The sequence below is a fragment of the Vulpes vulpes genome, chromosome 8 (genome assembly GCF_048418805.1).
Source record: "Vulpes vulpes isolate BD-2025 chromosome 8, VulVul3, whole genome shotgun sequence".
Lineage (NCBI taxonomy): Eukaryota > Metazoa > Chordata > Mammalia > Carnivora > Canidae > Vulpes > Vulpes vulpes.
This window is the reverse complement of record NC_132787.1, coordinates 62,982,614-63,010,472: the sequence shown is the minus strand read 5'-3', so window position 1 is coordinate 63,010,472 and position 27,859 is coordinate 62,982,614. Positions and strand designations below refer to the sequence as shown.

Here is a 27,859-nt window from a genome sequence, read left to right as displayed (position 1 = left end):
CTCTATCTTCCAGAGGCAATGGCCTGGACTACATGGAGTTCCGCCTCTGGATTGGTCTCCACTCAGCCATCCAGTGCCTTATCCTGGTGGCCACAGATGCCAGCTTTATCATCAAGTATATCACCCGCTTCACCGAAGAGGGCTTCTCCACCCTCATCAGCTTCATTTTCATCTATGATGCCATCAAGAAGATGATTGGTGCCTTCAAGTACTATCCCATCAACATGGACTTTAAGCCTGACTCCATCACCACCTACAAATGCGAGTGTGTTGCCCCTGACACAGGTGACCGGTAATCCCAGATGTGCCCTGGGCCTTCACCCACTCACTCTCCCCTCACCACAGCTCTCTACTCAAATGTAGGAGGTACCCCTGAGAGGTATCAGACCCCTTGAGTGGTAGCAAGCTACCTGAACACCTGGATGTCCGTCTGCCAATGGTGATATAAACAGAATTCCTGAGGGAGCTGGGGGGCTCAGTCAGTTATGCGCTGGCTTGGTTTTGTCTCAGGTCATGATCTCAGGGTCATGAAATTGAGCCCCATGTTGGGCTCCCTCTCCTTCTGCTCCCCCCAGCACTCTTTGCTCTCTTTCTCTCTCTCTCAAAAAAAGATAGATTTCTGGCATTGGGTGGGAAGTTGAATCAACCAACTGGTCAACCTGATAATACATAGTGCCTTTTCTGTGGAATTCCTTACTAACCAAAAAAATGTCATCTGTACAGTTAGGGCTTCCTATAGTCTCAACCACTGGCCTCCCTTCACAGTCCTAGTCATGCCCTCAGAGCCTTCAGTGGGCCTTGTCTGGGGTGACCAGGATGCTGTGGAGCAGGGACACCCATAAATACATAGATCTAGATCAAGAGAGAGAAAGAGATCTGTCCATATATCTCTAAGTACTACCAAGCTGGACTCACAGAGAGAAGAGTGAGGCCCAGAGACAACCCAAGGTCACATTGAAGCTCAGTTTCCCTAGCTATGAAAGAGGAATATCAATGCTGGCCCCGATGGTTTCATAGAACTCTTGTGAGGCTTCCAAATCTATACCCAGATTGGATTGGAGTTTGACACAAGTAGATTTTGTGTTTTTTAGTACTCCACATGTTATTGATAAAAGATTGATCATAAGTCAATCAAAAATATTTACTGTACAGTCACTGTGCACCCTGCTTTAGACTAGGCCTCATGGAGAGGAAGATATCCTGACCTCAGGGTGTATAGTTCTGGTTATACCCTCTCTCCCTCTGTCACTGCACTGGTTTTGTAAACAAGTCTAGACTTAATTTTTTTCTATCATTAATTTAGAGTTATTTCATTAAAATTCAGCATAGATTAAGCTATTGTTTGTCCTGAGCCAGAACATGCTGCTTGCCCAGGCAATGGAGGAGATCCTACCTGCAGGCCTTTTTCATTCTGCCCTGGAGTGAATCTGTCCTCTGTGGCCTAGGCCCCATCAGGATACTCCCATTTGCTGCTTGTGCCCACTGGATGGTGGCTTCATTGCACTGACTGAACACACATGTTCCCACAAACATGGCTTTTGGAAGTACATGGCCTTGATCTCTCTGAGAAACTGTCTAAATTCTGGGGTCATATGTGGCATTTTGGTCATTCTGAGAATCATCTGTCCACAGGAGAAACCAAACATAGACATACCCTAAGAACAGGAGATGTAGGAGCATAGAAGGCTGGATTTGAGGGCCATAATAAAATCTACTTGCCTTCAAAGAATATCCCCTTTGGCCTTTCCCAGGTGCCTGATAACACCTCTTTTTTTTTTTTTTTTTAACCTCCTCATTTTGGATCACTCTATTGCCATGGTTCTCAAAATGTGGTCTCCAGAAGCAGCATTAGTACCTCTGGAAACTTGTTAGAAATACAGATTATTGGGCTTCACCCAACACCTGCTGATCAGAAACTCTGGAGGTAGGGCCGGCTGTATAGTAACAAGCCTTCCAGGTGATTCTGATTCATGCTTAAGTTTGAGAACCATTGCTGTATTCAGCTGTTAATTAGTAATTTGGAGCCCTCATTAGCCACTAACCCTTATAAGATTAGATTTTCAGTTTCTTCACCAAGAGTAAAGGAACTGGGATTAGGACAAGTTAGTTTTGACTAGAATATGAAAAGGAAAATTCTAGACATTAGGGGAACTAAGTGAGGAGGGTTTCTTTCCCAGTCCATGGTTCACTTGCTTGCAAAATGTTCCATGTTCCTAGCTTTACTTCAAAGCCCAGTCTGGACAAGGCACCCTATTGATCTTTGCCACTCTTCATCCTAAGAGCTTGTTGTGTGGGGGAGCTCTCTTTTTAAATTTAATCTTGTTTCCATTGTAACTGATTTGTATTCTGTTTATGGATGCTGCACAACTGATTTGGCTGCTTTCAATCCCAAGTGAGTACCACTTTGTAAACACTAGTATTTAAAAATATTTGATATTTGGAATCAAATATTTGAAATATTATATTTCATCCTCTTTACCTCAAAGTGACTTTCAGATAAACCCTACCCAATATAAAAGAATGGCTAAGTCTAAGAAGAAGACATCAAAGGTGTGTCTGGTCTGACAAGCTTGGGCAATGGAAAAGCACCTGAGCTCTTGAGGCTCAAGCATTAACTGGGAGTCCTCTAGTGTTTGTGTGGGTAGCCCTGAGTTACCCACTTCTGGCCCACTTCCCCTGCTCTGTGGTTAACTGCACATCATGTTCTCTTGGTCAGTGGTGTGAGGTAAAGTAGCAGATGTCCTGATTTCTATTAGTAAAGCTTTCTTCAGAATAATCGTAACAAACCTCTGGTTGTAGAACTTTTAGGAATATTCTGGAATTCAAGACTGAATTCCTTAGTCATTCCAGCCCCCCACTGCCCCAGAAGTGGGCAACATAGAGGGGCCCTGTGATTACATCCACCCTGTGACAGCTTATTGGAGGTTGAAGAAGCTTCAAGAATAGCTTCAACTTCACTCTGGGTTCCTAACTAACCATGGCCAGTCAGCAGGAGCCAAATGGCTTGCAGCGCATTTCGGATTTATTGCCAGCAAACTGGCTAGCTGGTCTCCTGCCTCCCTCCTCAAACCTGCTGCATTGGAACTACTTAATGAGCCTTCGCTTAGAGAAGAAAGGCAAGGAGGACCTGGCCCTTCTTTACCCATGCAGCACAGGAGCACACATGAGAGAGAAGGCAAACAGCCTCCAAAGCCTGCCTTTTTAATGAATGGCTACATCCCACAGGAAGGGAATTACAGTTCTCAGTTCTTCTCATGGCCTGTGATGGGAACCCTTATATGCTCTACCTACAGTTCGGAACCCTGAGGCTGGGGAGGGGAGTGGTAAACAGCTAAGGACAGTACCTCTGGGTTCTGATTCACCTTCAGGCTTGGACTTGGGTTTAATTTTCCTCAGCATGCATTCAAGGGGTAGGTTAGAAAATTTAATACCAAAGCCAATGTGTTCTTATGGTTGACCTAAAAAAAAACACACACACATCTGGACAGGGGCAGGAGAGCAGGGCAATGTGCATGGAGAGCAGTACAGGAAGGGATTCTTGCTGTGTGGACCTTGGAGGTATCTAGGCTGGGCCTGGGATGGATCATGACTCCTTGCAAGTACGAGTTGTGCGACCGTGGGGAAATGAGCAGGTTACTTAACCTGTGTGGGCTTTGGCGGGCCTCATCTTTCAAAAGGGGATAGTAGGAATTTAGGAACTTGGCAAGATGATGCTTCTAAGGCTTGGCATTGTGCAAAGCAGAGACAGAATAAGTCCTCTGAAAGTGTCTGAGAGCGCAGACGTGGATCCAGTTGCTGGTAGGGACAAGGCACGTCATTCCCCAGCTCGTGTCAGCACTGGGTCTTGGTAGCAGATTCCTTACTTTGGCTTTTAAAGCAAGCCCTTTGTGGTCAGATAGGAGCTGTCATAGACTGGCCCAGTGGGATAGTCAGAGCTGTAACCCAGGCTCCTCTACCACCCCTGTCCTCACTGTGCAGAGTGAGGAGAGCAGAGCGGAGCCAGGGCGTGATGAGGTGCCCTCACAAGGGAAGCCACTCCTGGGCTCTGAGGAATGGTGGGAGATGGAGAAGGTGGGGGCCTTGTGGGGGCCGCAGGCTCTCCCCGCCAGCAGCCACTGACCTGGCCCATGTCCTGTGCTCATCCACAGCAAATACAACCGTGTTCAATGCTTCAGCCCTGCTGGCACCAAACACCAACACTTCTCTGGTAAGTCCTCTCCTCTTACTCAGACACTCGAGGGCGTTTGTTTGTGGGAATAGTGGGAGAAGCTGGGAAACAGAGACCATCTTCTGGCAAGCCAGACTTGCAGAAGCCAGTCCCAGCTGCACCCCAGGGTGGCCCATGGAGCTGTGTCAATGCGTACTTTTATCCTAAGTATATACTGTCAAAACCCCCCTTTAAAACACATCTCTTCCTATGAAATTTGTGTGCCTAAATATCACACATGCACGTGCTCACACACATGAACGGGAGGTAGAGGTAAGGGATGGTAAATAGGGCTGCACAAAGAACAGTATAAACACAGTTTCCCAGCCATCTTTCTATTTCCTTCCTTGCCTTTCTACCCAGCGCCTCCAACTCCCACCCAACAACCCCAGGAAGGTCATTAGTGCTCTGACCCTCGCTAAGTCTGATCTGTCCTGTGTGCTCAAAAGTCCCCTGTCCAGCAGGTCTGGTCTGCCTCTGCCAGGAACTATGAGCGGTGGCCCTTAGGAGAAGCACCCAGCCTGAGTGGCACCAACGGTGGGAAAGTCCAAAACCAGGACAAGGGTGGCTCCTGGTGGGCTTTGGGGAAGATCTTTGGACTTTTGCGGGTCACTGAGGTTGCTGCTTTAGTCACCCCTGAAGAGGCAGCTGGCTGTTCAGCTGGCAATTTCACCTAAGATTTTCAAATATCTGATTTTGAGGAAAGAAGGGAATCCGTCGATGCCTGTGCCTGGATATTTACTATGTTCAATGTGCCGTGTGTACTCTGAGGGCTAAAGGGACGTTGAAAAGAAAGGAAAAAAGAAAAGAAAAGAAAAGACCAGATGTGGCCCCTGTCCTCAAACTTGCTGATAGTATATGTGTAGAGATGAACATGAACGGTGGTGGGACAGCAAAAGCAGAGCATGCCATGTGTCAAATCTGGGCCACATGTGTCCTTCCAGCCATGGGGACAAGCTGGAGAAGAAAGCCTCAGAGAGAAAGTGGAATGTAATCTGGTCTTGAAGGTTGAGGAAGTTGGTTCCCTAGAGAGAAACACATGCCAGACCCAGGGCCAGCACAGACAGAAGGGCAAACAAGACACAAAACCTGTTCTGAGGACAGTGAGGGGACCAGTCCGGCTGAGACAACACACTGAGATGCACACAGGGTGGCATCGCACAGGGAAAGCACAGGAGATGAGCTAGGAGAGAGATGTGGGGCCGGACCAGTGGGGCAGTAGAGGCATGCAACCCGGAAAGAGGGCATTTTTAATAGCTTCAGTGATTGGGGGAGGCCCTGACACTCAGCAGATGTCTTGCAAATCTATATTTCTCTCTTCACATGGTATTTCCTGATCCTGAACTTTCCCACAGTATGCCAGTCTCATGTTTCCGAGAGGGTAAGAATGGATCCTGCAAGTCCCCTCAAGGCCTCAACTCCAGAGCCTACTCAGAGCCACTTACTCCCCAATTCCACTGGTCTAAGCAGACCCAAGGCCAGGCCAGATTCAAAAGGGTGGAGAAATAGACTTCATTTGTTGATGGGAAGATTATTGGTGTCACATGGCAAAGGAGTGTGGACACAGAGAGGCATGATTCACTGGAAAACACCATTATAGCAAAGTACCACACTTATAAGCCAAACATTCATTACAGGTGGTTACAAATACCTGCTGGCTTCATTTTGCAGGTTGCTGAATATTTACACAGTAATTGTTTGAAGTATATATTAACTTTTATTATAAATTACTCTGCTTTTATTACACTTAAAAACATATGCGTATGAACATGTGTGTACACACATATATGTATGTATATATGCACTCATATACATACACTTAGAGAAATGTATGTGTCTATATATGTACTTATGTGTACACTGGATTTTAAGCATCTAAACATGAAAAGGGGAAGTGCTTGAAGTGACTGACTCAAGAGAGATCTGACAAGGGTGGGGCATATGCCCCAATATGTGAAAAGGTGTGCATAGGAGAAGGAAAAGAAAGAATAAATGTGATATGCTCTGGGAGAGAGATCCATAGTTGACTGAACTAGTAGCTGAGCCTACTGTAGGAGAAGGAATCCCACCCTCTGAGCTTTTTCTCCTCACTAACTCTGCAGTACATCCTAGAACTGAAGAAACACATGCCAGCTTGTAAGCTTCCTGGGGGTCCTGCTGTTTGCTGTTCCTTGACACGGCCTGTATCCCAGGACATCATTCTGTTATTGGGCCTCATGGAGGAGGGGAGGGATGTGTGGGATGCCTGAGGGACTGCAGGGGCAAGGATACATCTGACTACCCAGGAAGGCCCTGACTCTTTCTCTCCTGTGCTTGGTCTTCCAAGTACAACCCCCTTAACCTCACAGCACTGGACTGGTCTCTGCTGAGCAAGAAGGAGTGTCTGAACTATGGTGGGCAGCTGCTTGGGAATTCCTGCCAATTCATCCCAGACCTGGCACTCATGTCCTTCATCCTTTTCTTTGGGACGTACTCCATGACCTTGACCCTGAAGAAGTTCAAATTCAGCCGCTATTTCCCTACCAAGGTAAGCTTACTCTGTGGTTAGGAAGGGGCCTACAGTTAGGCAGTTCACAAGGAAGCCCCAGTGGGGTCTCCCTGTGAGGGTTCTGGCCCACTGACAGGATGGACACCCACCACATCAGCACTGGCTTACTGGGATTTTTCAGGTTACAGACTTGTCAGAAGTGAGTTCCCTTGTTGCCAAGTCCTGTTGGCAATACTCAACATTATAAGACTTTTATCTTTAGTCTTTCTGTGTAGTACTATCTCACTATGTTTTTTAAAATTTTCACTTCCCCAATGACGAAGTTGAAAATCTTGTGCATTTATTGGCCACATAACCATTTAACTTTCTTCTTGGAAGTGCCTATTCAAATCTTTCACACATTTTCTATTGGGCAGTCTGTCTTTTTTCTTTCTGGTTTGCGAGATGTCTTTACATATTCTGGATAGAAAGCTTTTTGTGATCATCTGTGTTGCAAATATCTTCTCCTATGTGACTGGCCTTTTTACTTTCTTAGTGGTATCTATTGACTAATAGAAATTCTTAGTTTTATTATAATCAAATATATCAGAATTTTCCTCAAGGAAAATATTGGACAGAAGGTATTCTCCTGTTATCTTCTAAAAACTTCATTGTTTTTCCTTTCATGTTATATCAGAATTACTTTTGACATATAGTATGAGATTGTGTTTCTTTTTATATGTATATAAATAGCACTTTTTAAAAAAAGACTCTCCTTTCTCACTGCTCTGCAATATTTCTTTTGCCAGGTGTCAAATATTCACATATGATGGGGTCTGTTTCTAGGTTCTTTACTCTGTTTCACTGATTTATTTATCTGCCAGTATTACAGTCTTCATTTGTATGGCTCATAATAAGTCTGTATGTCTTACAGACCAAACTTTCCCTCTTTGTCCTTCTTTTCCAAGATTAATCTTAAATTTTACTAAAATAAAAACTTGTTAGAATTTTTCTTAAAGATTTTATTTATTTATTCACGAGAGACAGAGAGAGAGGCAAAGACATAGGCAGACGGAGAAGCAGGTTCCCCACAAGGACCCCAATGCAGGACTCAATCCTGGACCCCAGGATCACACCCTGAGCTGAAGGCAGACGCTCAACTGCTGAGCCACCCAGGTGTCTCAAAAACTTGTTAGAATTTTGATAGGATTGTATTGAACCTAAATGTAAACTGGGGAGGATTGACACCTTTGAAATTTGGAGTCTACTGATCCATGAATATTGTATGCTTCACCATTTACTTGGCTCTGTCTTCTCTCCATATTTTTTTTTTCGGTTTTGGCCTTAAGCTCTTGCATACTTTTTATTAGACTTATTCCTAAGTACTTGATTTTTTATGCTATTGAAATGCTAAATACTAATTTGAATTGCATTTTCTTTTCTGGTCAAAATAAAACATTAATTAATCAAAACAGCACTTGTGTATATGTAAGCAATGGGAGGGAAGCTCAGAAGAATTTTGGCAACACTCTTCCACTATAAATCCCAAGGGCATTCCCCTAAAGCAATCTTTTTTTAATGCTTCTTTGTTTTTAGTAATCTCTACACCCAGTATAGGCCTTGAACTCATTCCAAGATCAAGAGTCACATGCTCTACTGAGCCAGCCAGGCGCCCCTCTCCTAAAGCCATCTTAAATAAATATTACTGTTACTGCTACTACTAATATGACTGATGATGATGATAAAATTGATATGAATAATTTATTTTTTTTCAGTATTCCATAAAAACTAAAAGGCTCTTTAGGAAGTTGGCAATATGCAAACTGAGGGGAAAAATAGTGTGCTTGCAACACAAATGCATCCTCAAGGTAAATTCCCTCCCTACCTCCCTACTTTCCAACCAGATTATATCCAAGTCACCTCTTATGTAAAAGATCTAGAACAGCAATTGCATCTGAGAATATCTATTTCCTGGAGGATTAAATATAATTCACATAGTAGGAAATTCTTTTATCACCAACTTTCCCCCCTTAAGTTTCTTACAAATTCCTCTGTTGCCTACTGGAATTTAGCGTTGCAGAGAAGTACTGAGACCGTACCATTTCATACCCATAAGATTGGTAAAGATATGAAGATCTTGGGATATCAAGTGTTGGAGGTGAAAAGTGGGTAGAAGTGTAAATAGGCACAAGCATTTGAGAGAGCCGTTGGCCCTCTTAGATAGAGTTAAAGATGGATATGATTTTCCAATGAGCATTTCCACTCCCAGGTATACACCCCAGAGAAACTCTCACATGTGCAAGAATGTTCACAGAAGCATTGATTCTTAGAGGAAAGCAATGAAAATAATCTGAGTTGATCAATCAACAGGAGAATGAAGAAGTAAATGGCAAACAATCATACAAATATTAAACTGCAATGCATATACACGTAGACTAAAACTACATCTATCCACAAGGAAAAATAGCACCAACATAATGTTGAACAAATAAAACAAACTGCAGAAGACTACAAATAATATGAAAACATTTATGTAAAATTTTTAAATGTGCAAAACAATATCATATTTTGTTTAGAGCTATCTACATATTTAGTAAAAGTATTAAGACATTCATGGGAATAGGGACACCTGCGTGGCTCAGTAGTTGAGCATCTGCCTTTGGCTCAGGGCATGAACCTGGAGTCCCAGGATCGAGTCCCACATCGGGGTCCCTGCAGAGAGCCTACTTCTCCCTCTGCCTATGTCTCTGCCTGTCTCTCTGTGTATCTCTCGTGAATAAATAAATGAAAATGTTAAAAGAGAGAGAGATTCATGGGAATAATAAAGTCTAAATTCAGAGCAGTGGATCTCTCTCGAGAGCAGTGACAGGGAAGCCACTGGATCACAGAGAGGTATTGACTGAATGGGTATATTTTCATTTCTTAAGGATTGAGGAGTTCACAACTATTTATTACATCCATCTTTATGCTAGGTTTGACCATGTGAAATGGAGTGCATTTGACTGTTTTGTTCTACAAACAAGTGGCAAATTCATATGGTTTAACTTTTGATCTGGATGCTAGGAATATTGCAGAAAACCAATTGTAAATCTGCACACTGCTTGGTTTACATGATCATAGTAACATAAAGCAGTTATTGACTTCCAACTTTTAGAATCAACTTACAGATAAACCACAAAAGACATGTGTTTATGGAACACAATGTGAGTGTTCTCAGCTTTGACAATGTAAAGATCCACCTGGAAGAGTCACAGATGGAACAGGATGGGGAGGGAGGTGGTGGGAAGGGAAGCAGCTAGCCTCCCATGATGGAGCACGAGAGCAACTGGTAAAGTCAGCAGAAAGAGAGGGTTAGTTATAAAACGTGAAAGTATAAAGGAAACCCATAGAAAGAGTTTGAAAATAACTCTCAATTATTGGGACTGAGGAAAGGGCAGAAGGAACAGTGCAGGTAAGCTAAATCTTTATCAGTAGATTTTGCTTTAAATTAGTAAATCAAAATATGAAAGTATAGCATATTAATGACATGGAGGAAAACACCAGAACAACTAAAATCAAGCAGACTTATTGGGGACATCTGGAGTGAAGAAAAGTGAGGTAGGGGACTTTGCTTTCTACACTATGTGGGTTTTTAACTATATATATATTATTTTAATAACAGTTTTCAAGGTGAGTATGGATACAGAGAATGCATTCAATGTTCCATTTCCTGTTGTTCTCTGGAAACTGCTATCCCTGAAGAGCGATAGAAAAGGTGGCAATATAGACGTTGGTCAGAAGGTAGGGGGCAGTGGGAGGAGGTCAGGAACCTGGCCTAGGATGGGCATTCTGAGACACAGGAGCAAGAGGCAAAGGACTCCTAGTGGACAGAAGGTCTGCAGGCAGACAGGGGTCCCCCAGCCCAGGCGGCAGTGCAGCAATCTGCCACATATTATCAGGAGCTAAAATTTTCTTTGGAGTTCAGCTTTGCTCTCACCACCCCTTACAGTGACTCAGTTCAGTCTGTCATACCAGGAAATGCTTTCAGCAATGACTACATGCCATGTGTCTAATAACAATTCCCATGCTCACTAACATATGCCAAGCCCTCTGAATATGTCCTAGCTCACTCAGGTCTATGAGGTAGGTGCTACTGTTATGTTCATTTTACAAATGAAGAAACTGAGGCTCCAAGAGATGATCTGCTTCCCCCAGGTCACACAGCCGGCAAAGGCAGAGTCAGGATTTGAACATAGGTCTGCTGACACTCAAACCCAAGTACTTAGCCGCGGTCCTCCTGCTGCCAGGGGACTGAGTCCTCCAGGAGGAGGGCAGGTGCTTCATTCATGCGTCTCCTTTCTGTAGGTCCGGGCCCTGGTAGCCGACTTTTCCATTATCTTCTCCATCCTGCTGTTCTGCGGAATTGATGCCTGTTTCGGCCTGGCAACCCCTAAGTTGCACGTGCCCAGTGTCATCAAGGTTTGCCCCTGGTCCCTGCTCTGGACATTAGCTCTGCCCACCCACCAGCTGTAGTTCCTTTCCCCTCTCTGCTCATCAGAATTTCATAGATTCTCAGCTGTGGGGGTTCTCTGGGTATGCTCCACCTTTCCTCCACACAGGCTCCCAGGGGGTGGTCCCTTGAGATGGTAGGCTGGGGACATATTCACAGTGAAGTCCTGCTGTGGAGTCACAGAGTGGGGAAGGTACTGGAACCCACCCTTCAGCCCAGCAGAAGCCCCCTGATTTCCACTGACAGGTTGGTCTGCGATCCCCTGGCTCCAGCAATCTTCAAGTGGGGTCACCTGGGTCTGTTGAAAATGATCCCTGAGAACACTGATGCTCCAAGTGTGGTCCCCAGACTAACATCACATCATCACCTGACAATTTGTTAGAAATACATATTCTTGGCCCCGCCCCAGACCTGTGGAATCAGAAAGCCTGGGGATAGGGCACAGAGTTCTGCATTTTAATAAGCGCCCCCAGAAAGCCAGCGCCAAGCTTGAGAACTGCTGCAGAAAGTCCCAGTAAGTCCTGACTTGGTGCCATTTGCTTGAAGCTCAGCTCAGGCCCTGCTCCCTTATTAGGAGCATCAGCCACCTACACTGGGCTTGGAGGTTCTAGAACTGACCTTCCCTGTCTTCAAGGGCTTGATCTCCTTGCTCTGACTCCAGGGTTCTCTTTGATAGCTTACATGCAAAAAAGTACCTTTCTCTTAAATAAAAGAGAGATTTCAGCCCAGCTTCTGCAGAGATAATCCCATATTCTTAAGGTACAAGTCTGAATTAACATCTGATGTTTTACAGACCTTCCTGTAAGGCTCCCCAGACAGGTAACTTAGAGGAGAGGCAGAAGCCTTAGGCACTGGGCCCATCAGATTCCTTACTCTTGCCTGTTGGGCCTCATTCCTGCTTCCTGCTACCTTGCAGTTAGGTCCTTGAGCTGTCTCCCAGCTCTCCGCCCCTCCTCGTTCCCAACCAATCCCAGGGATCTCAGTTCAGCAGACACCATGCCCTTCCCAAATCTGTCTGTGTCTGTGGTCTCTTTAAAGTTGCAGGTGCCTAAGGTCTTGGAAGGAGAAGATTAGGCTCAAAAGGCACCCTGGGGCAGGCAGGGGGAGTGGTGGGAGGTCAGGGAGAGTGGGGCCCCCAGGCAGCAAATGCACTGGCACAGGGGAGAAGAAAGGGCCATTTCCATTTGTTCTGCTCAGCCCACTCGGCCTGACCGAGGCTGGTTCGTGGCCCCCTTCGGGAAGAACCCATGGTGGGTATACCTGGCTAGCATCCTGCCCGCCCTGCTGGTGACCATCCTGATCTTCATGGACCAGCAGATCACCGCTGTTATAGTCAACCGGAAGGAGAACAAGCTGAGGGTAAGGCGGCTACCAGGGGCAGGAGCACAACCTCTTTCTTCCCACAAAGTTGGAAGGAAAAAAGAAGGGAGATGGTGCTTTTGTCAAAATGTGGGGCCATTTATAAAGCAAGGCAGGAGGTCAGAAGCCTGGAGTTCTGGTGCATGTGTGGGGAAATGTGACCCCCAGATGTGGGTAAGGCCAACCAGGGCCAGGGTGATATGATCCAAGAACCAGGACCAAACCCAGTAGGGGCCACTAGGTATGGGCTGCTTGCTTCTCCCAAAGTGACTTTCCAGCTTCTTGACTGGGAGCTTGAGAGTCTGAACAGATCTGGAATTTTGACCCAGAACCCTGAGGCAGAGGAGAATCTTTCAGCCCCACTATCACCCGTGCCCCCAGTCCCTACAACTCCCCTCCCTGTCTCGGGTTTGAAGAGATTCGGGCTACCTTCTCCCCATCCCAATCTAGACCACTCATAGCTTGGTCTAATGCCTGCCCCTGCCAAGACCCCTTGTTCAAGAATTGCAGAGACATCGTGACCACTGGTAGGAGCCCTTCTTCCCAAGGACCCAATCCCAGTGCCTCTCAAGCCTAAATACCTCTCCTCCCTTTCCTGAGTCCCTTCCCTGGTTCAACAAACCCTGGGGTTGGTGATGCCTGAGCACCTCAGGGTAGCGACACCCCAAGAGTACCTAATGAAGGCTGAAGGGAGCCTTGAGCCATGTTCCACAAAATGGCTGCTCTGGGGAGATTTCTATCTCCCTCACCTCCTACCCTCAGGCAGCCTGGTGCAGACTCCCTAGACAGCTTCTCTGTCTCCCACTGCCTCATGCAGAAGGCTGCTGGCTACCATCTGGACCTGTTCTGGGTGGGCATCCTCATGGCCGTGTGCTCCTTCATGGGGCTCCCCTGGTATGTGGCGGCCACTGTCATCTCCATCGCCCACATCGACAGCCTCAAGATGGAGACGGAGACCAGCGCCCCTGGGGAGCAGCCCCAGTTCCTGGGGGTCAGGTAGGTGGGGAGCAGTGACTGGGGCCCACCTAAGCAAGGGTGTTTGGATTGGTAGAAGGGAAGCAGGTTTTTCTTACCATCAAGGTATTTGGGCAAAAGGGGCCCCTGCTCTGACAGCCCAGGGCCTACAAGGATAGGAGTGATATTTCTAGGGGGGAGAAGAAGGAGACAAAGATTCAGTTCTAAGTGGTGCTTTTTTGGTAATGGATTGCAAGCAGTACACCACCCCTGCCCATTGTACACTGACCTCTCACCTGCATGGGCCTGTCTTTTTGCCTCTTCTTCAAGCCCCCATGGGTGTAGATCCTACCCAATCTCCATTCTTTCAGAGTGTCTTCCCAGGACCACTCCCACTCCCTAGCCTGTGGCCCATGGCCTATCACGTCCATCTCCTCACTCCTCCTTCCCTTGTGCCCATGTCAGGTCCCTTATCTGTTACCAGCAGCCATGTGCATCTCCCACATCTTATGGCCTCTGGGGTGAGCTCACACCAGAACTGGCTGTCCAAAGAATTTCTCCTCACTGCCTTGGAATACCTAGGCCACCCAGCCTGCCCCAGTGAGCCTTGTCTGGTCAGGGCAGGGTCCCCTCCTGGACTCCTGAGCCACAGATGATTGGCCTGAGCAGTCGACCCCGAACCCACCAACCCCCACCTGAGTTGTGCCTGGGCGCGGGCACTTGGGGACACATGCCTGCTCTGCCAGCAGCCGGGCCTCCTTCCTCCAATTTCCCTTAGTCATGCCCCATGGGGATCTTCTTGCAGTCAGAGGGCAGGGATAATAATCAGTGCATGTTCCCATTTCATCCTCACAACTCCCAAGGCAGTTTCCATTATCTTTCTTCCTCTGAGTCTAAAGACATTTAGGGCCTTGTCTGATGCCACACGACAGTGGCAGAGCCACACCCAGGTCAGTCTGGCTCAAGTACCTCTACTATTAGTCACGGCACTGGATAGCCCCCCAGACGACCCTACAACCGCCTCAGTCAGGGCTCACTCTCGTCCCATGTGCTGGTCAGCTGGGCCTCAGGCAGCAGGTTTACTCTCTGGAATGGGGAGGCCAGGGTATGGCCACAATCTTTAGGTGCACGCAGAGGGCTGGAGGGCTAGAGTGGTCATGGAGCATCTTCCAGTTCACCCTGACCCTGTGTCCCTGTCTGCCAGGGAACAAAGAGTGACCGGCACCATCGTCTTCATCCTGACTGGCATCTCCGTCTTCCTGGCTCCTATCCTGAAGGTGAGGCTCTGCTCCCTCCACCAGGGCCCCATCAGCCTTAGAAAGCCCTGGCCTGGTGCCTAGAGGTCCCACCTGGACCCTAAAGAGGCAGGACTCAAATACATGTTCCATCACCATCTTTGTTTTCTGGAATGTTGCATTCCTTATCAGCACCAGACAATCCTCACCACTATTTTCACTCGTCTTCAGAAAGTTTGGCCAAGTACCATTCTTGCTTAGATCAGGAGCTTTCCAAACTGGTTTTGTCTCCATGTTGTGGTTTCGGCTCACTAGACACTTGTTTGCTCACCCATTTTCTGAAGTTTAAAACTTACAAGGGGAAGGCTTCTGTAGATTTTCCTGTGGCCTTGTCTGCTCCTCTGTCTTGTGTGTCTTGAGCACATACCTGATTTTTTCTCCCACACTGTTTGAAGCTCCTTTTGCCCATGTCCCCCCAGACCAGCTGGAAGAGACCAAATCAAATGGGAGTACATTCACAGCAGGCATCTGTGGGACCCTCTCTCTCTGCACAGGTTTCTCTGTTTCTCCAGTTCAGCCACTCCCCCCGTTGAGTTCATTTGCTGCATTAATACAGTACCACAGACCAGGCACTTTAAACAACACTTATTTTCTTACATTTCTGAAGGCTAGAAGTCCATGATCAAAGTGTCACCAGTCTGGTCTCTTCTGAAGCCAGATACGGGGGAAATGTGAATTATTACTCTGGCCATGATGGAAAAATTTCCATGAGTCCACATAACTCTAAAGGCTCTGATATTGTCTTAGTGTTCAGTGACAAAAACAGTTTGAAAAATCCTACCCCCACTTCCCAAAAAATCCTACTGGAGGTTCTTTTATAAAAAGAGTAGGAAAAATACAATATCATTTTATTCACCACCAATTAATTTATTTGATATATTTTATAACTGAGAAGACCTATCTAGATTTTTAAAAGATTTATTTATTTGTTTGTTTGTTTGTTTCACAGAGAGTGAGCAAGGGCACAAGTAGGCAGAGCTGCAGGCAGAGGGAGAGGGAGAAGCAGACCACCCCCCCGTAACCCCCCTACTCCCGAGCAGAGACCCAGGACCATGACCCGAGCTGAAGGCAGCCACTGCCACTTAACCGACTGAGCCACCCAGGCACTATATAGATTTTTATTAATCATAAGATTTGGGATTACTCATTTGCTTGTATTAAGGTATATACCTTTTCACTTTTTTTTTTTTTTTACTTATTTCTATTTTTATACCTTTTTATAAAGATAAGCTTTCAGAAGAAGTCAACAACTTTGCACATGCTTTTTCAGAGACTGATCCTACCCAAAACTACTTCTGGGAATAAGAGTTCAAGAGTATCTTTGAGGCAGACCTTCCCCATCACAACCTGAAAATTATCCAAATGTCTTCTATCTTAACCAAGCAAAATAAAATCGTTTCCTACAACAACAGAAAAAGATTGGCTTTCAAAACAGTTTAAATGCCTAAAGCATTATCACTAGCTGACATCAGTACTAAATACTGGGCTAATTTTAAGCTAAAGGAAAGATATTTTGTATAGCCAGTTCAAGAAAAATATAATTAATCCAGATCTGAGGTCCTCGTTTTAATCCCAGCATTTATTTCCAACAAGAAAAATTTTCCAGGGCGCCTGGGTGGCTTAGTCAGTTAAGTGTCTGCCTTCAGCTCAGGGCATGATCCCAGGGTCCTGGAATCGAGCACACCCCCACCTCCCCCCCACACTCCTTGCTCAGTGAGAAATCTACTTCTCCCTTTCCCCTTGCCCCTTCCCCTCCACTTGTGCGCTCACTCCCTCTCTCTCTCTCTCCCACGCTGTTTCTCTCAAATAGTCAACAATTTTTTTCCCATAAAGCTTACTTAACTTTTTGCAACTGTATGTTTGCCCATGTCTGTCAAATTAGGCACAGCTGACTATCTACAAGATTCAGAGAACTTACATTGGGAAGGCTATCTACCCAAGATGTACTTTAGTTGAGTTTTTTTGTTTGTTTGTTTGTTTGTTTGTTTTTTGAGAGAGAGAGAGAACAGGAGGAGGGGCAGAGGGAGAGGGAAAGAGAATCCTCAAGCAGACTCCCTGCTAGGCATAGAACCCATCAAAGGGCTCAATCTCAGGGCCCTAAGATCACGACCTGATCCAAAATTAAGAGTTAGACACTTAACTGACTGAGCCACCCAGGAGCCTTTGGACTTTTAATTCTTGTTTATGTAGCCAACAGGGGATCCTGAGATCAAGACCTGAACTGTGATCAAAATCAGTTATTTAAAAAAAATCGGTTATTAACTATACCTTTGTACCAATTCCTCCAGTAGAATTTTGCTCTAGAGCTTCTCAAATTTTATTTTTTAAAAGATTTTATTTATTTATTCATGAGAGACAGAGAGAGAGAGAGAGAGAGAGAGGCAGAGACACAGGCAGAGGGAGAAGCAGGCTCCATGCAGGGAGCCCGACATGGGACTCGATCCTAGGACTCCAGGATCACGCCTTGGGCTGAAGGCAGGCGCTAAACCACTGCACCACCCAGGGATCCCCAGCTTCTCAAATTTTAATATGTATAAAAATCACCTGGGAGAAGCACCTGGATGGCTCAGCTAGTTAAGTATCTGACTCTTAATCATAGTTCAGGTCTTGATCTCAGGTCATGAGTTCAAGTCCTATACTGGGTTCCATATATACATAAAAAAAATCACCTGGAGATCTTGTTAAAGAAAGATACTAGTATAACACTTACGTTAACTATTCTGGAATTAGAATTAAAAGTTCGTTTTTAAAGAGATACTAGTTGGGGGGTCCCTAGGTGGCGCAGTGGTTTGGTGCCTGCCCTTAGCCCAGGGCACAATCCTGGAGACCCAGGATCGAATCCCACATCAGGCTCCAGATGCATGGAGCCTGCTTCCCCTTCTGCCTGTGTCTCCGCCTCTCTCTCTGTGTGTGTGACTATCATAAAAAAATAAAGAGGTACTAGTCCAAATAGGTCTCAGTAGAACCTAAAATTCTGCATTTTTAATAAGCTCACAGGCAATGCCACAATGCCAATAATACTGGTCCAAAGACCATACTTTGAGCAGTAAGGGATGAAATCTTTCTCTCAGTGGATGGTTGTACTGATTTAGACACAGTGATTTTTACTGCTAGAAAATCACTGATAATCTTCAGCCCTATTATCACCAATTTGCAAATTTTTGGTTATCTTTTCAAATGAGGGCACTGGGGGATGAGGTGCCATGTATCTGACGGGCAGCATACACAACTTAACACACTCAGTTCTGCAGATTCCCAGTCCATCCAAAGCCCTGAAGATTTATCTTATGTTTTGTTGCACTTTGCCACTGCTTTTCAGGACTGTGGATTTCAGCATTCTTTTTTTTTTTTTAAAGATTTTATTTGTTTATTTATTCATTCATGAGAAACAGAGAGAGAGATAGAGAGAGAGAGAGGCAGAGACACAGGCAGAGGGAGAAGCAGGCTCCATGCAGGGAGCCTGACGTGGGACTTGATCCTGGGTCTCCAGGAGCATGCCCTGGGCTGAAGGCGGCGCTAAACCGCTAAGCCACCCAGGCTACCCAATTTCAGCATTCTGCTGCAGGGGAACCCCTGACCATTAACAGAAGCTTCTCCTCTGAGCCCCATGAGTTGTTCAAATGGTCTCAGCTTCAAATTATATGGAAAGGCTGCAATGTCCTTATGTTTGTGGGACTGTGACATTTTTGACTCTTCCAACAGAGGGGTAGAAAGCTGACACTAGAGCCGCCTTTTTTGCCATTTGACTGTTTCATTTCATTAATGTTTGAAAAGGGCCTTTCTTTGGGGATTCAAGGAAGATTTGTGTGGATCAATCTATAATTCTACATCACAGCCCCAACACTTGTCAGTCTGATGTCATAGGCCTTGGGATTTGCTAAGAAAGCTGTTTGATCCTGCAAATGACAGGACAGGAGATAATTTCCTAGGGTTGATGGGTCAGACACTGGTAACTGCAAATTCTCTAAAACTTAGCCCAGTTCTCCTCATTAGGTCAAAAGGAAGTTTTAAGCCGCCTGAAATTAGTGTTATTACAGACTAATACTAAGTCTTTTTTTCTTAAAAAAAAAAAAAAGATGTTATTTATTTATTTGAGAGAGAGCAATAGAGAAAGCACAAACAGAGGGAGAGGCAGAGGCAAGCAAGGACCCTGATGGGGGCTTGATCCCGGAAACCCAGAATTGTGACCTGAGCCAAAGGCAACCCCTTAACCGGCTGAGCCACCCAGGTGCCCCAACTAAGTCTTTTATTTAAGATTTTTATTTCTCTCTCAATTGCTCCCACGACTTGAGAATGATTAGGACAGTGTTGTTCAGTGGAAATTTTAACTTTGTTTCATAATTAGGCAAACAATCTCATAAGCGACATACAAATGTAATGGTGCAGTGGCCCATATTTCCCTCCTTTGCTTTAAGATCAAATGTCTTGGGTTGAGGTTTCCAGCACATAGGTTCCATTCATGGTTTGTGTTTAAAAAATGAACCCAGTCTAACTTATTTTATTTATTTATTTATTTTTAAAGATTTTATTTATTTATTCATGAGAGACACACAGAGAGAGACAGAGACACAGGCAGAGGGAGAAGCAGGCTCCATGCAGGGAGCCCAAGGCGGAACTTGATCCCGGGACCCCAGGATCATACCCTGGGCTGGAGGCAGGCGCTAAACCACTGAGCCACCCAGGGATCCCCTCTAACTGATTTTAATAAAGAGGTTATTTATTTGGTTGGGTTTATGGACATCCTAAATGGCATCTAAAAGTTGAGCACAGGACTTTATATTTGGCCACATGTTCTAACATGACAACCCTGGAGTCAAGGCAGAGCCTTATTCAGAGTGGCAAGTCAAAGAGGCAGATAAAGGGAAAGATGAGGGGTGCTGGGTAGCTTAGTCGGATGAGCGTCCAACCCTTGATTTTGGCTCAGATCATGATCTCAGGGTCATGAGATCAAGTCTCCAGTTGGGCTCCATGGTGGGCATGGAATTGGTTTAAGATTCTCTTTCCCTTACTCTCTGCCCTTTTCACCACCAACACCCCCCCACAAACACTGCTCACAAACATACTCTTTAAAAAAAAAAGGGATGGGGGGAAGGATGAAAGAAGCAGAAACGCCACTTAGAGAGACAGTGGAGAAATACCTCAAATGGTTTATAAAGAGTCATAACTATGATTGTAGAACAGTATAAATGATGTCCCACTTTTGAAAAAGCTAACAAACTACCTATGAGCATGATCAGAAGAAAATATGTCCACCAAACCATTAGTGATTAGTTAGCAATTAGTGGGGGGTTGGTTTATATATACATATCTGTTTTGCTTCTTTTTAAAATCCAATTATGTATGGTGTATAATTTTTGTTAATCAGCACGTACTCTCTGCCAATGGTGGTCAGCTCAATAAAAGTCCCCAGAGCAATGCAGGTTTGTGGGGTGTCCCCAGCTGGGGCTGGGAGAAGGAGCTGACAAGAATAAGCAGAGGGCTTTCTAGGGAGCTTTCCCATGTTCCAGAAGGTGTGTCTTCAGTTAAGCCACAAGGCTTCTGCAGGGTTGGAAGAAAGGTGGCAGGGTGACCAGGCTGGGACAGCAGCTGCACAGAAAGAAGGGGGCGGGTCAGCCCCCCCCCCCCACAACACTGGCTGTAGATCTGCTCTCAGAGGCTCAGTTCCCCCTAAATATCCAGCTCCCTCATGGTGTGGGAAAAGCCAAGGCAGACCAGGCGGCCTCTGCGACTTAGCAGACACTGTCATAGGGAACAAGGCAGCCAACAGCCAGCCCGGGGCAGAGGCCCAGGCCAAAGCTCTGCTTCCGTCTCCCATTTCAGTACATCCCCTTGCCAGTGCTGTACGGAGTCTTCCTCTACATGGGTGTGGCCTCCCTGAATGGCATCCAGGTAAGGTTCTCTGCACCCCACCCCCCACCGGCGACCTGTGGGGAGGCAGCACTCCCTATCTGCTGCCTGATGACCCAAACCCCAAGCGCTTGCTATTCTGGTTCAGGCGAAGAATAATGGTGCCAAAGATTCTACCATTTACTGTGTGCGCAGTGGGGATAACCTTACCAGGCACTTCCTAGGTGTTCTGTAATGAAATCTGCGTAAGTAGGTGATGTGATACCTATTTTACCAATGAGGAAACAGGCTCAGGATTTGAAAGTGCGGACTCCAGTGGGCATTTCACTGCATCTCTTCTTCCCCGAGGCGACTCTGGCTGAAGAAAACATTTTGTTTTGTTCTTTATTTACCAGGATTCACCAGGTGTCTTGGATATCTTTGTGATGCAATTGGTTGCACTCTTTTTTTCTTTTTAAAGATTTCATTTATTCATGAGACACACACACACACACACACACACACACACACACACACACACACAGGCTCCATGGAGGGAGCCGGATGCAGGACTCGCTCCCGAGACTGCAGGATCAGGCCCTGGGCCAAAGGCAGGCGCTAAACCACTGAGCCACCCAGGGATCCCCTGGTTGCACTCTTCTTGAACGCAGTGTTCACCTGCGGCGGCTCCAGGGTTGGACCCCCCGGGCAGGGCTCAGGCCTGCTCCCCTCAGAGCTCCCCACGTGTGCTCCTAGACCTCCAGTCCCCTCCTGTGCGCGCTTAGGCCGGGCAGGGGGGGGCGGGCCCCCTGGCTCACTGGGCCCCCACCTAGCCCAGTGACCTCACGCTCTCCGCCAGTTCTGGGAGCGCTGCAAGCTCTTCCTAATGCCGGCCAAGCACCAGCCGGACCACGCCTTCCTGCGGCATGTGCCCCTGCGCCGGATCCACCTGTTCACCTTGGTGCAGATCCTCTGCCTGGCGGTGCTCTGGATCCTCAAGTCCACGGTGGCTGCCATCATCTTCCCAGTCATGGTAAGCTGGGCCCGGGCTCCCCATCCTGCTGGGGGGATTGGGCCGGGCAGGTGTCCGCAGAGGGGCCCGCCAGTGCGCGCGGCCTGACTCTCAGGGTCACAGAGGCAAGCCCAGAGCAAGATGCAGGTGCCCACCCCCCGCAGGACGGACATGGGGTGGGAGGAAGGCTCCCCCAGGGGTAGGCGGGCCCTACAGCCACAGCCGGCTTGCCCACCTCCACCCAGCTCGAGTCCCAGTGCTCAGAGGTGATGGAAAAGCCATCCAGCCTCCCCGCTCTGGGGCAGGAAGGAGACCAAGTCCCCACTGCCAAATTCAAACACCTATACGAAGTATAACTCTTTTCACCATTCAAAAGAACTGAATTTGAAAAGATAAATGGGGAGGGGGGCCGGTGTGTGTGTGGAAGAGAACTAGAATCAGAGAGTAAGAACTGCCTAGTCTGAGGTCATGAACATGAGGTTTGGTGAAGCTGGGACAAGTATAGGGTGGGGTTTTTTGTCTATTCTTGAAATTTTATGGAAGTTTGAAATTATTCCAAAATAAAAAGGGAAAAGAAAAACAGCCAACAACATGTTGCATCTGGCCTCTAGATAATCCCACTGAAGGGAAGTGGTCCTGGACCCCTGCTGATGGCCGGTGAGGGGCAGTGTCAGAGCCTGTGGGCTCATGGGATGGGGAAGCCCTGAGTGGCCCCCAAAGCCTGAGGGGCTGGACTAGGGGCCAAAGTGAGAACACAGAGGTAGGATTTGAAATGTGCCCACCTAGGATTCTCAAGCCTGGGTGACCACAGAATCACTTGGGAGCTTTTTAAAACTGTGCCCAGGCCTCACCCCAGATCAGTTAAACCAGCATCTCTTGGGGGAAACGCAGGCATTGCTGTTTGTAATAAGTCTGCAGGTGAGCCTAAATGTGCAATCAAGAGTGAGGACCACCTCTCCAGGGAAGGAGAAATAGATCTTCCAACAGGGCCCTCATGGGGTTTAGTGGTAACAAGGGGAAAGGAAATTATAGTCATGATTAGCATATGTGGGGTGCTGTTTCATTTAGTCCACAGCAGCCTTAAAGTACTCCTCCTAACCCCATTTTACAGGTGAGAAAACAGGCTCAGCAAGCATGAGTGACCCAGCCCACATAACCAGGGGGAGCTGAGCCAAGATCTATACCCTTCCCCTATTAATTTTTTAAAATTTATTCATTCATGAGAAACACACACACACACACACACACACAGAGGCAGAGACACGGGCAGAGGGAGAAGGAGGCTCCATGCGGGGAGCCCGATGCGGAACTCGATCCCGGGTCTCTAGGATCACACCCTGGGCTAAAGGCGACGCTAAACCGCTGCGCCACCAGGGCTGCCCTAATTTTTTTTTTTTTAATTTACATGCAGTAAAATTCACTCTGTGGTTCTGCAACTTTTGACAAATGCACAGATCAGTGGTTCTACAACCACAGTCATGATACAGAACAGTTCCGTCATGCCTAAAATCCCCTCATGCCATTTCTTTTCTTTTTTTAGAGAGAGAGTGCCAGAGCACACACATGTGCATGGCATGGCAGTGGGGGCAAGTGGCGGAGGGGCAGAGAGAGAATCTTAGGCAGGCTCCCTGCCCTGTGCAAAGCCTGATGGGGGGGCTCGATCTCACGACTTGGGCCAAAATCAGGAGTTGGGCACTTAACCCACTGAGCCACCCAGGCACCCCTCACCCCATGCCATTTCTATGCAGGCAGTGCCTCTTCCCACCTCTGCCCCTAGCAACCACTAATTTGTTTTCAGAGCCAGGATTTTTAAAACCTGGGTCTGTCCAACTCTGAAGCTCTACTTGCTTCTAAGAAGCAGAGTCAGTGAGGAACCAGAGTTAAATCCAGCTGGCTGGTTTTCTCCTTGACCTCATTTAGTGGCGGGTTCTTGGTAGTGAAGGAGCAATATTTATAACTAGCTACCCTGGGCCCATTGAGTTTATTAAAAGGCCGGTATTTAATCCTTCCCCAAAGCACACCCGTTGGTTTGTTTCCCTTTAATTTGTGTATGCTGAACAGAACCAAACTTTCTAGACTTTGCAGTTAGAATTCCTGATATCCCAGTACACTGTATTCAGTGTACTTTATACTTGCTTTTTTTTTATACTTGCTTTTTAAAAAAGATTTTTATTTATTAATGAGAGACAAAGAGAGAGAGAGGCAGGCAGAGACACAGGCAGAGGGAGAAGCAGGCTCCATGCAGGGAGCCCGACATGGAACCCGATCCTGGGACTCCAGGATGACGCCCTGGGCTGAAGGCGGCGCTAAACCGCTGAGCCACCTGGGCTGCCCTACTTTATACTTGTTAACAAAGAGATTGGCAGCTCTCGGAAATGGGGCAGAGGGATATTGGGGCTCAAACTTGATCTCCAATCTAGTCTGGAAGTATCAATGTCTCCAGGGAAGCTTGTTAAGGGTGCAGATTCTCAGGCCCAGACCTGCTGACTTGGAACCTCTGAGGGTAGCACCCAGCAGTGTGTGTTAACAAGCTCTTCAGGTGTTTTGATGGAAGCTCAAGTTAGAGGATCACTGATTTAAAGAATAACTCTAGTTCTGTGGCCTCTGGTCTCTGCCCAACTCCTTACCTCAGCTGTCACAGTCCCTGTCCCCTGTCACTGATAGGCTTTGCCACTCAGCTGAGGAAAGGCCAGATGAGAGGAACCAAGCTGGACAAGTGGTAAATGATGCTTTGTGGGAGCTCTGAGATGACTCCAAAGACACCAGAAAAAGTCCCTAAACATAGTTGAGGAAGAAAAAACAATGTCTGAGTTTGGGACCTTGAGGCCACGGTTTTCTCTGAACTCTCACCACAGATCCTGGGCCTCATCATCGTTCGAAGACTTCTGGATCTCATCTTCTCCCAGCATGATCTGGCCTGGATTGACAACATCCTCCCAGAGAAGGAGAAGAAGGAGACAGATAAGAAGAAGAGAAGGAAAGGGGCCCATGAGGACAGTGATGAGGAGGTGGGGAGGATGTGAGGCTGAGCTGAGGGAAGATCAGAAGACCCTCCCTCTGCTTCTGCCAGGGCCAGGGGGAGGATGGGCTCTTGGGTGACCAACGTGATCACCTGGGTCTACTCCAGGATGAGCTGAGGCTTCTGTGTTGGTGGGGGGTGCTGAGAGCTCGTCTGCTTATGTGAATATCCTCAGGGTGGGTCACAGTGAATGAGCCACACCCGCTCTTTCCCATTTCTGTGAGCTTCTGGGGCTGTTCTCAACAGCAGTGCAGATCCTTGATGAATTGGCGCAGAAGGCTTGGCTCCATCATGGGGGAGGTTACAAGGACTGGCCTCCAAAGAATGGAGCAGGCCTTGGAGGAAGACTCTAATGGGCACCAGTTAGTAGATTGGACTCCTGGACAGGTGGAAGGACTGGGAACAAGGTTTGCTTGGCCTGCCCCTGGGGTATTAAGGAAGAAGGCAGGGGAGAGGAATATGTCCTCCCTGAAAGGAGAGTGGCTACATCCCCCCAGATGTTAGGGATGACATGCTTGCCCCATCTACCCTTCTTCTCTTATGCTTCCTCCCCATCCCACCCCCAAAACACTCAGGGAGTCAACAGGCAGGAAGCCAGTCCAGAACTTAAAATAAATTACAAAATATTAAGCAGAAAGATCTAGTTCAAATGCTCATTACAGATGATCAAACAGTCCTCCAAAAGGGAAGTGGTTCACCCAAGATGGACATATGGCTAAATGTCTAAAAGGGAATTAAGAGAAGCATTGCTGACTTTGATTCTGATCATTCCCAATATGCTAAGCTGCCCTTGCCATCTAACAACATGCCTGGCTCCCATTTTCCTGGTCTGACCTGAACCCACATCCCTGTATCCACCCTGAACTGTTCTAGGTGATTGTGCCTTTTGCAGATAAAAGCTGTTTATAGGCAAATCCTTGCTGATTGGTGGCAATCAGACCATCTTCTGATGGTAGGGATAGACCAAACCTCCCCTAGTCCTTAATTGCTTTCCTCTTCCAGGTAGGAAGAGGCCCATCACTCATTCACATGTTTTTCATTAATAATTTAGATGGTTTGCAAAGACAGGCCTTGAGAACAAAGAAACTAAGAGTCTAAGTGCCTTTTAAAGACAAATACTTATTCTTTCATTGATTTATTCAATAAATATTTGAGTGGCTACCATGTGCCAAGAACTATTCCAGGGTTGGGGAAAAGCATGATATATTCAGTGGGAAAATGGGATTCAATTTTGCACAAATTCATTTTACACATGTCTTTACAGCAACACCAGCTATTGTGTGAGATTCATTCCCAAGAGATTGGTTACTATGACATTTGAAACTGTTCTGATCAAGAATGTTCCTGGAAGAGTTCTGTCTTGGACAGCAGGCTAACTGTGATTGTCCCTCAGTGAGTCCCAGAGTATTTGCAGCAGCCCCTAACTGTTTAGACTTGATATAGAGAGGATGGTGGTTGGCACATTGTGGATACGTGTATTTTCCATCTTGGCAAAAAAGTCAAAGCTGTTGTATTGGTGTTTATCAGCTTTTCCCACTGTTTCTCTCCAGCCCCAGTTCCCTCCTCCCTCAGTTATAAAGATTCCCATGGAAAGTGTCCAATCAGATCCCCAAAATGGTATCCACTGCATTGCCAGTAAGTAAACCACATGGTGTCTCTCCCTTCCTACTTACTACTAATTCTCCACCTCTTCCTCCAAGGAACTTCCATCTTTAACTCAGGGGAACCTAATGGTCTTAGATGCTAGAGGACTCCTGTGGTAGGCAGACTTCAGTGAGAACTGGGCCACAAGGATTCAGATTTCAACTGATGGAATCCCCAAATCAAACCCTGCAGATGCCAGTGATCAAGCTTCACTTCCATTTAGGCAAAGCCCCTCATTCCTTCCTTGCCCCTGGTGCCTCCTGATGCCTGTGGCACACCACCTGGCCCTCTCTTGAACTGTTTCAGACCACATTGATGCAAACATGACACACTGAGCCTCCCATGCTTTCCAGGGGTGGTTGAAAATGTTTGAGGGTTCAAATCAAAGCTGAGTTGTCCCCTTTAGAGACACAGGTAGCACAGCATTTGGATCATAAATTAGTCAGAAGGGAAGGCCTAGTGGTTGGGCTGTGATTCTGTATGAATCACTAGCACATTCCTCCTGCTGAGAGGGATCGGGCATTGCTTAGGAAGATCCTGGGGGATTCTTGGCTGTCTTTACTCCATCCCAGCTTCAGCGCTCTAGCAGAGGACAGTCCTGTCATCAAGACCATAGCCTATCCTGGGAGTAATCAGAAAGATCCCACCTGAGTCCCAGTGTTCCTAATACAGGGCTTGCCACTTTCCTAAAAGACCCAGATTAGGATCCTGCCAGGGCCCTTGAAGGGCTTCCCAGCACACTGTCCATCAGAAGTACCTCTTTTTTTTCTAGTTGCTAACTCTCCTTCCCCCTTCCCATTTGTACACTGCCATCAGCCTTTCTCACTCTTCCCTGGCCCTGTCCATGCCCCACACCCACCTAACCCAGCTAAGAGCCCTCTGGTGAAGGACTAACTGAACCGAAAGACACCCCTGTGAGTCCCTGATGTCCTCTTGTGTAGTGTTGGCCGTGGGGATTAGAGAACAGGAAGAAGAATTGAGGAAAGCACTGGAGAAAAGTCTTCTCCAGTATCATCCACAAACCTGCTCTACTTTTAATTTTCCTGCCAGGAAAAAGATCTTCCAGTTGGAGTTACTCATTCTGATTCTTCCTTCAGTGACTCAGAACTCGACCGAAGGTAATGGCCATGAGGTAGACCCCTTGTGTATGAAATAAGAGACAAAGTAGTGGCCAGGAAGGCAGAGGGACGAAGATTTCCCAGGTTAGCCAGTGTTCAAGAAAAGGCCTTTGCCGGTCCACCTTGGGAGACAGAAGTGGTCAGATCTGATTATTGGTGTCAAGTAACAAATCTGTCCTCTCATGGACATAACATGATTACAATACACAAAGGTATTCTACTTTAGAAAAGGAAATTACAAAATACTACATAAAATTGAAAATACTAGGGAAAAAACATAGAATAAAGTAACAGCATGGTTAATTAGCAAAGGTCAGAAAAATATCAAAGATTAAGTGGAATGTGTGACTCTTGATCTCGGAGTCATGAATTCAAGCCCCAGCTTGAGCACAGAGATTACTTAAAAAAAAAAAAAAAAAAAAAAAAAGAACCAAGAAAGGATTCCAGGCCATTTCCAGGAGCCTTCATG

General features: G+C 46.6%; 1 protein-coding gene across 42 annotated transcripts in view; it reads left to right on the top strand.

The window, feature by feature from the left end:
* SLC4A5 (solute carrier family 4 member 5) overlaps positions 1-27,859 on the top strand; it is a 104,653-nt gene that overhangs the window by 73,434 nt on the left and 3,360 nt on the right. For 21 of the 42 annotated variants that reach the window (XR_012003097.1, XR_012003098.1, XR_012003101.1 and 18 more), the window contains 12 exons: positions 14-285; positions 4,149-4,207; positions 6,534-6,734; positions 11,019-11,132; positions 12,361-12,522; positions 13,340-13,518; positions 14,681-14,753; positions 20,592-20,660; positions 21,457-21,630; positions 24,465-24,617; positions 26,179-26,263; positions 27,323-27,390. Coding sequence is in view for 28 of the 42 variants with exons in the window: in XM_025994521.2 (XP_025850306.1) it covers positions 14-285; positions 4,149-4,207; positions 6,534-6,734; positions 11,019-11,132; positions 12,361-12,522; positions 13,340-13,518; positions 14,681-14,753; positions 20,592-20,660; positions 21,457-21,630; positions 24,465-24,617; positions 26,179-26,263; positions 27,323-27,357 (1,576 nt within the window). In the remaining 14 variants the exon portion in view is untranslated. Of the gene's footprint in view, positions 1-13; positions 286-4,148; positions 4,208-6,533; positions 6,735-8,449; positions 8,543-11,018; positions 11,133-12,360; positions 12,523-13,339; positions 13,519-14,680; positions 14,754-20,591; positions 20,661-21,456; positions 21,631-24,464; positions 24,618-26,178; positions 26,264-27,322; positions 27,391-27,859 lie in introns of all 42 variants that reach the window. The other 21 variants (XR_012003095.1, XR_012003105.1, XR_012003096.1 and 18 more) reach the window with 3 other exon arrangements.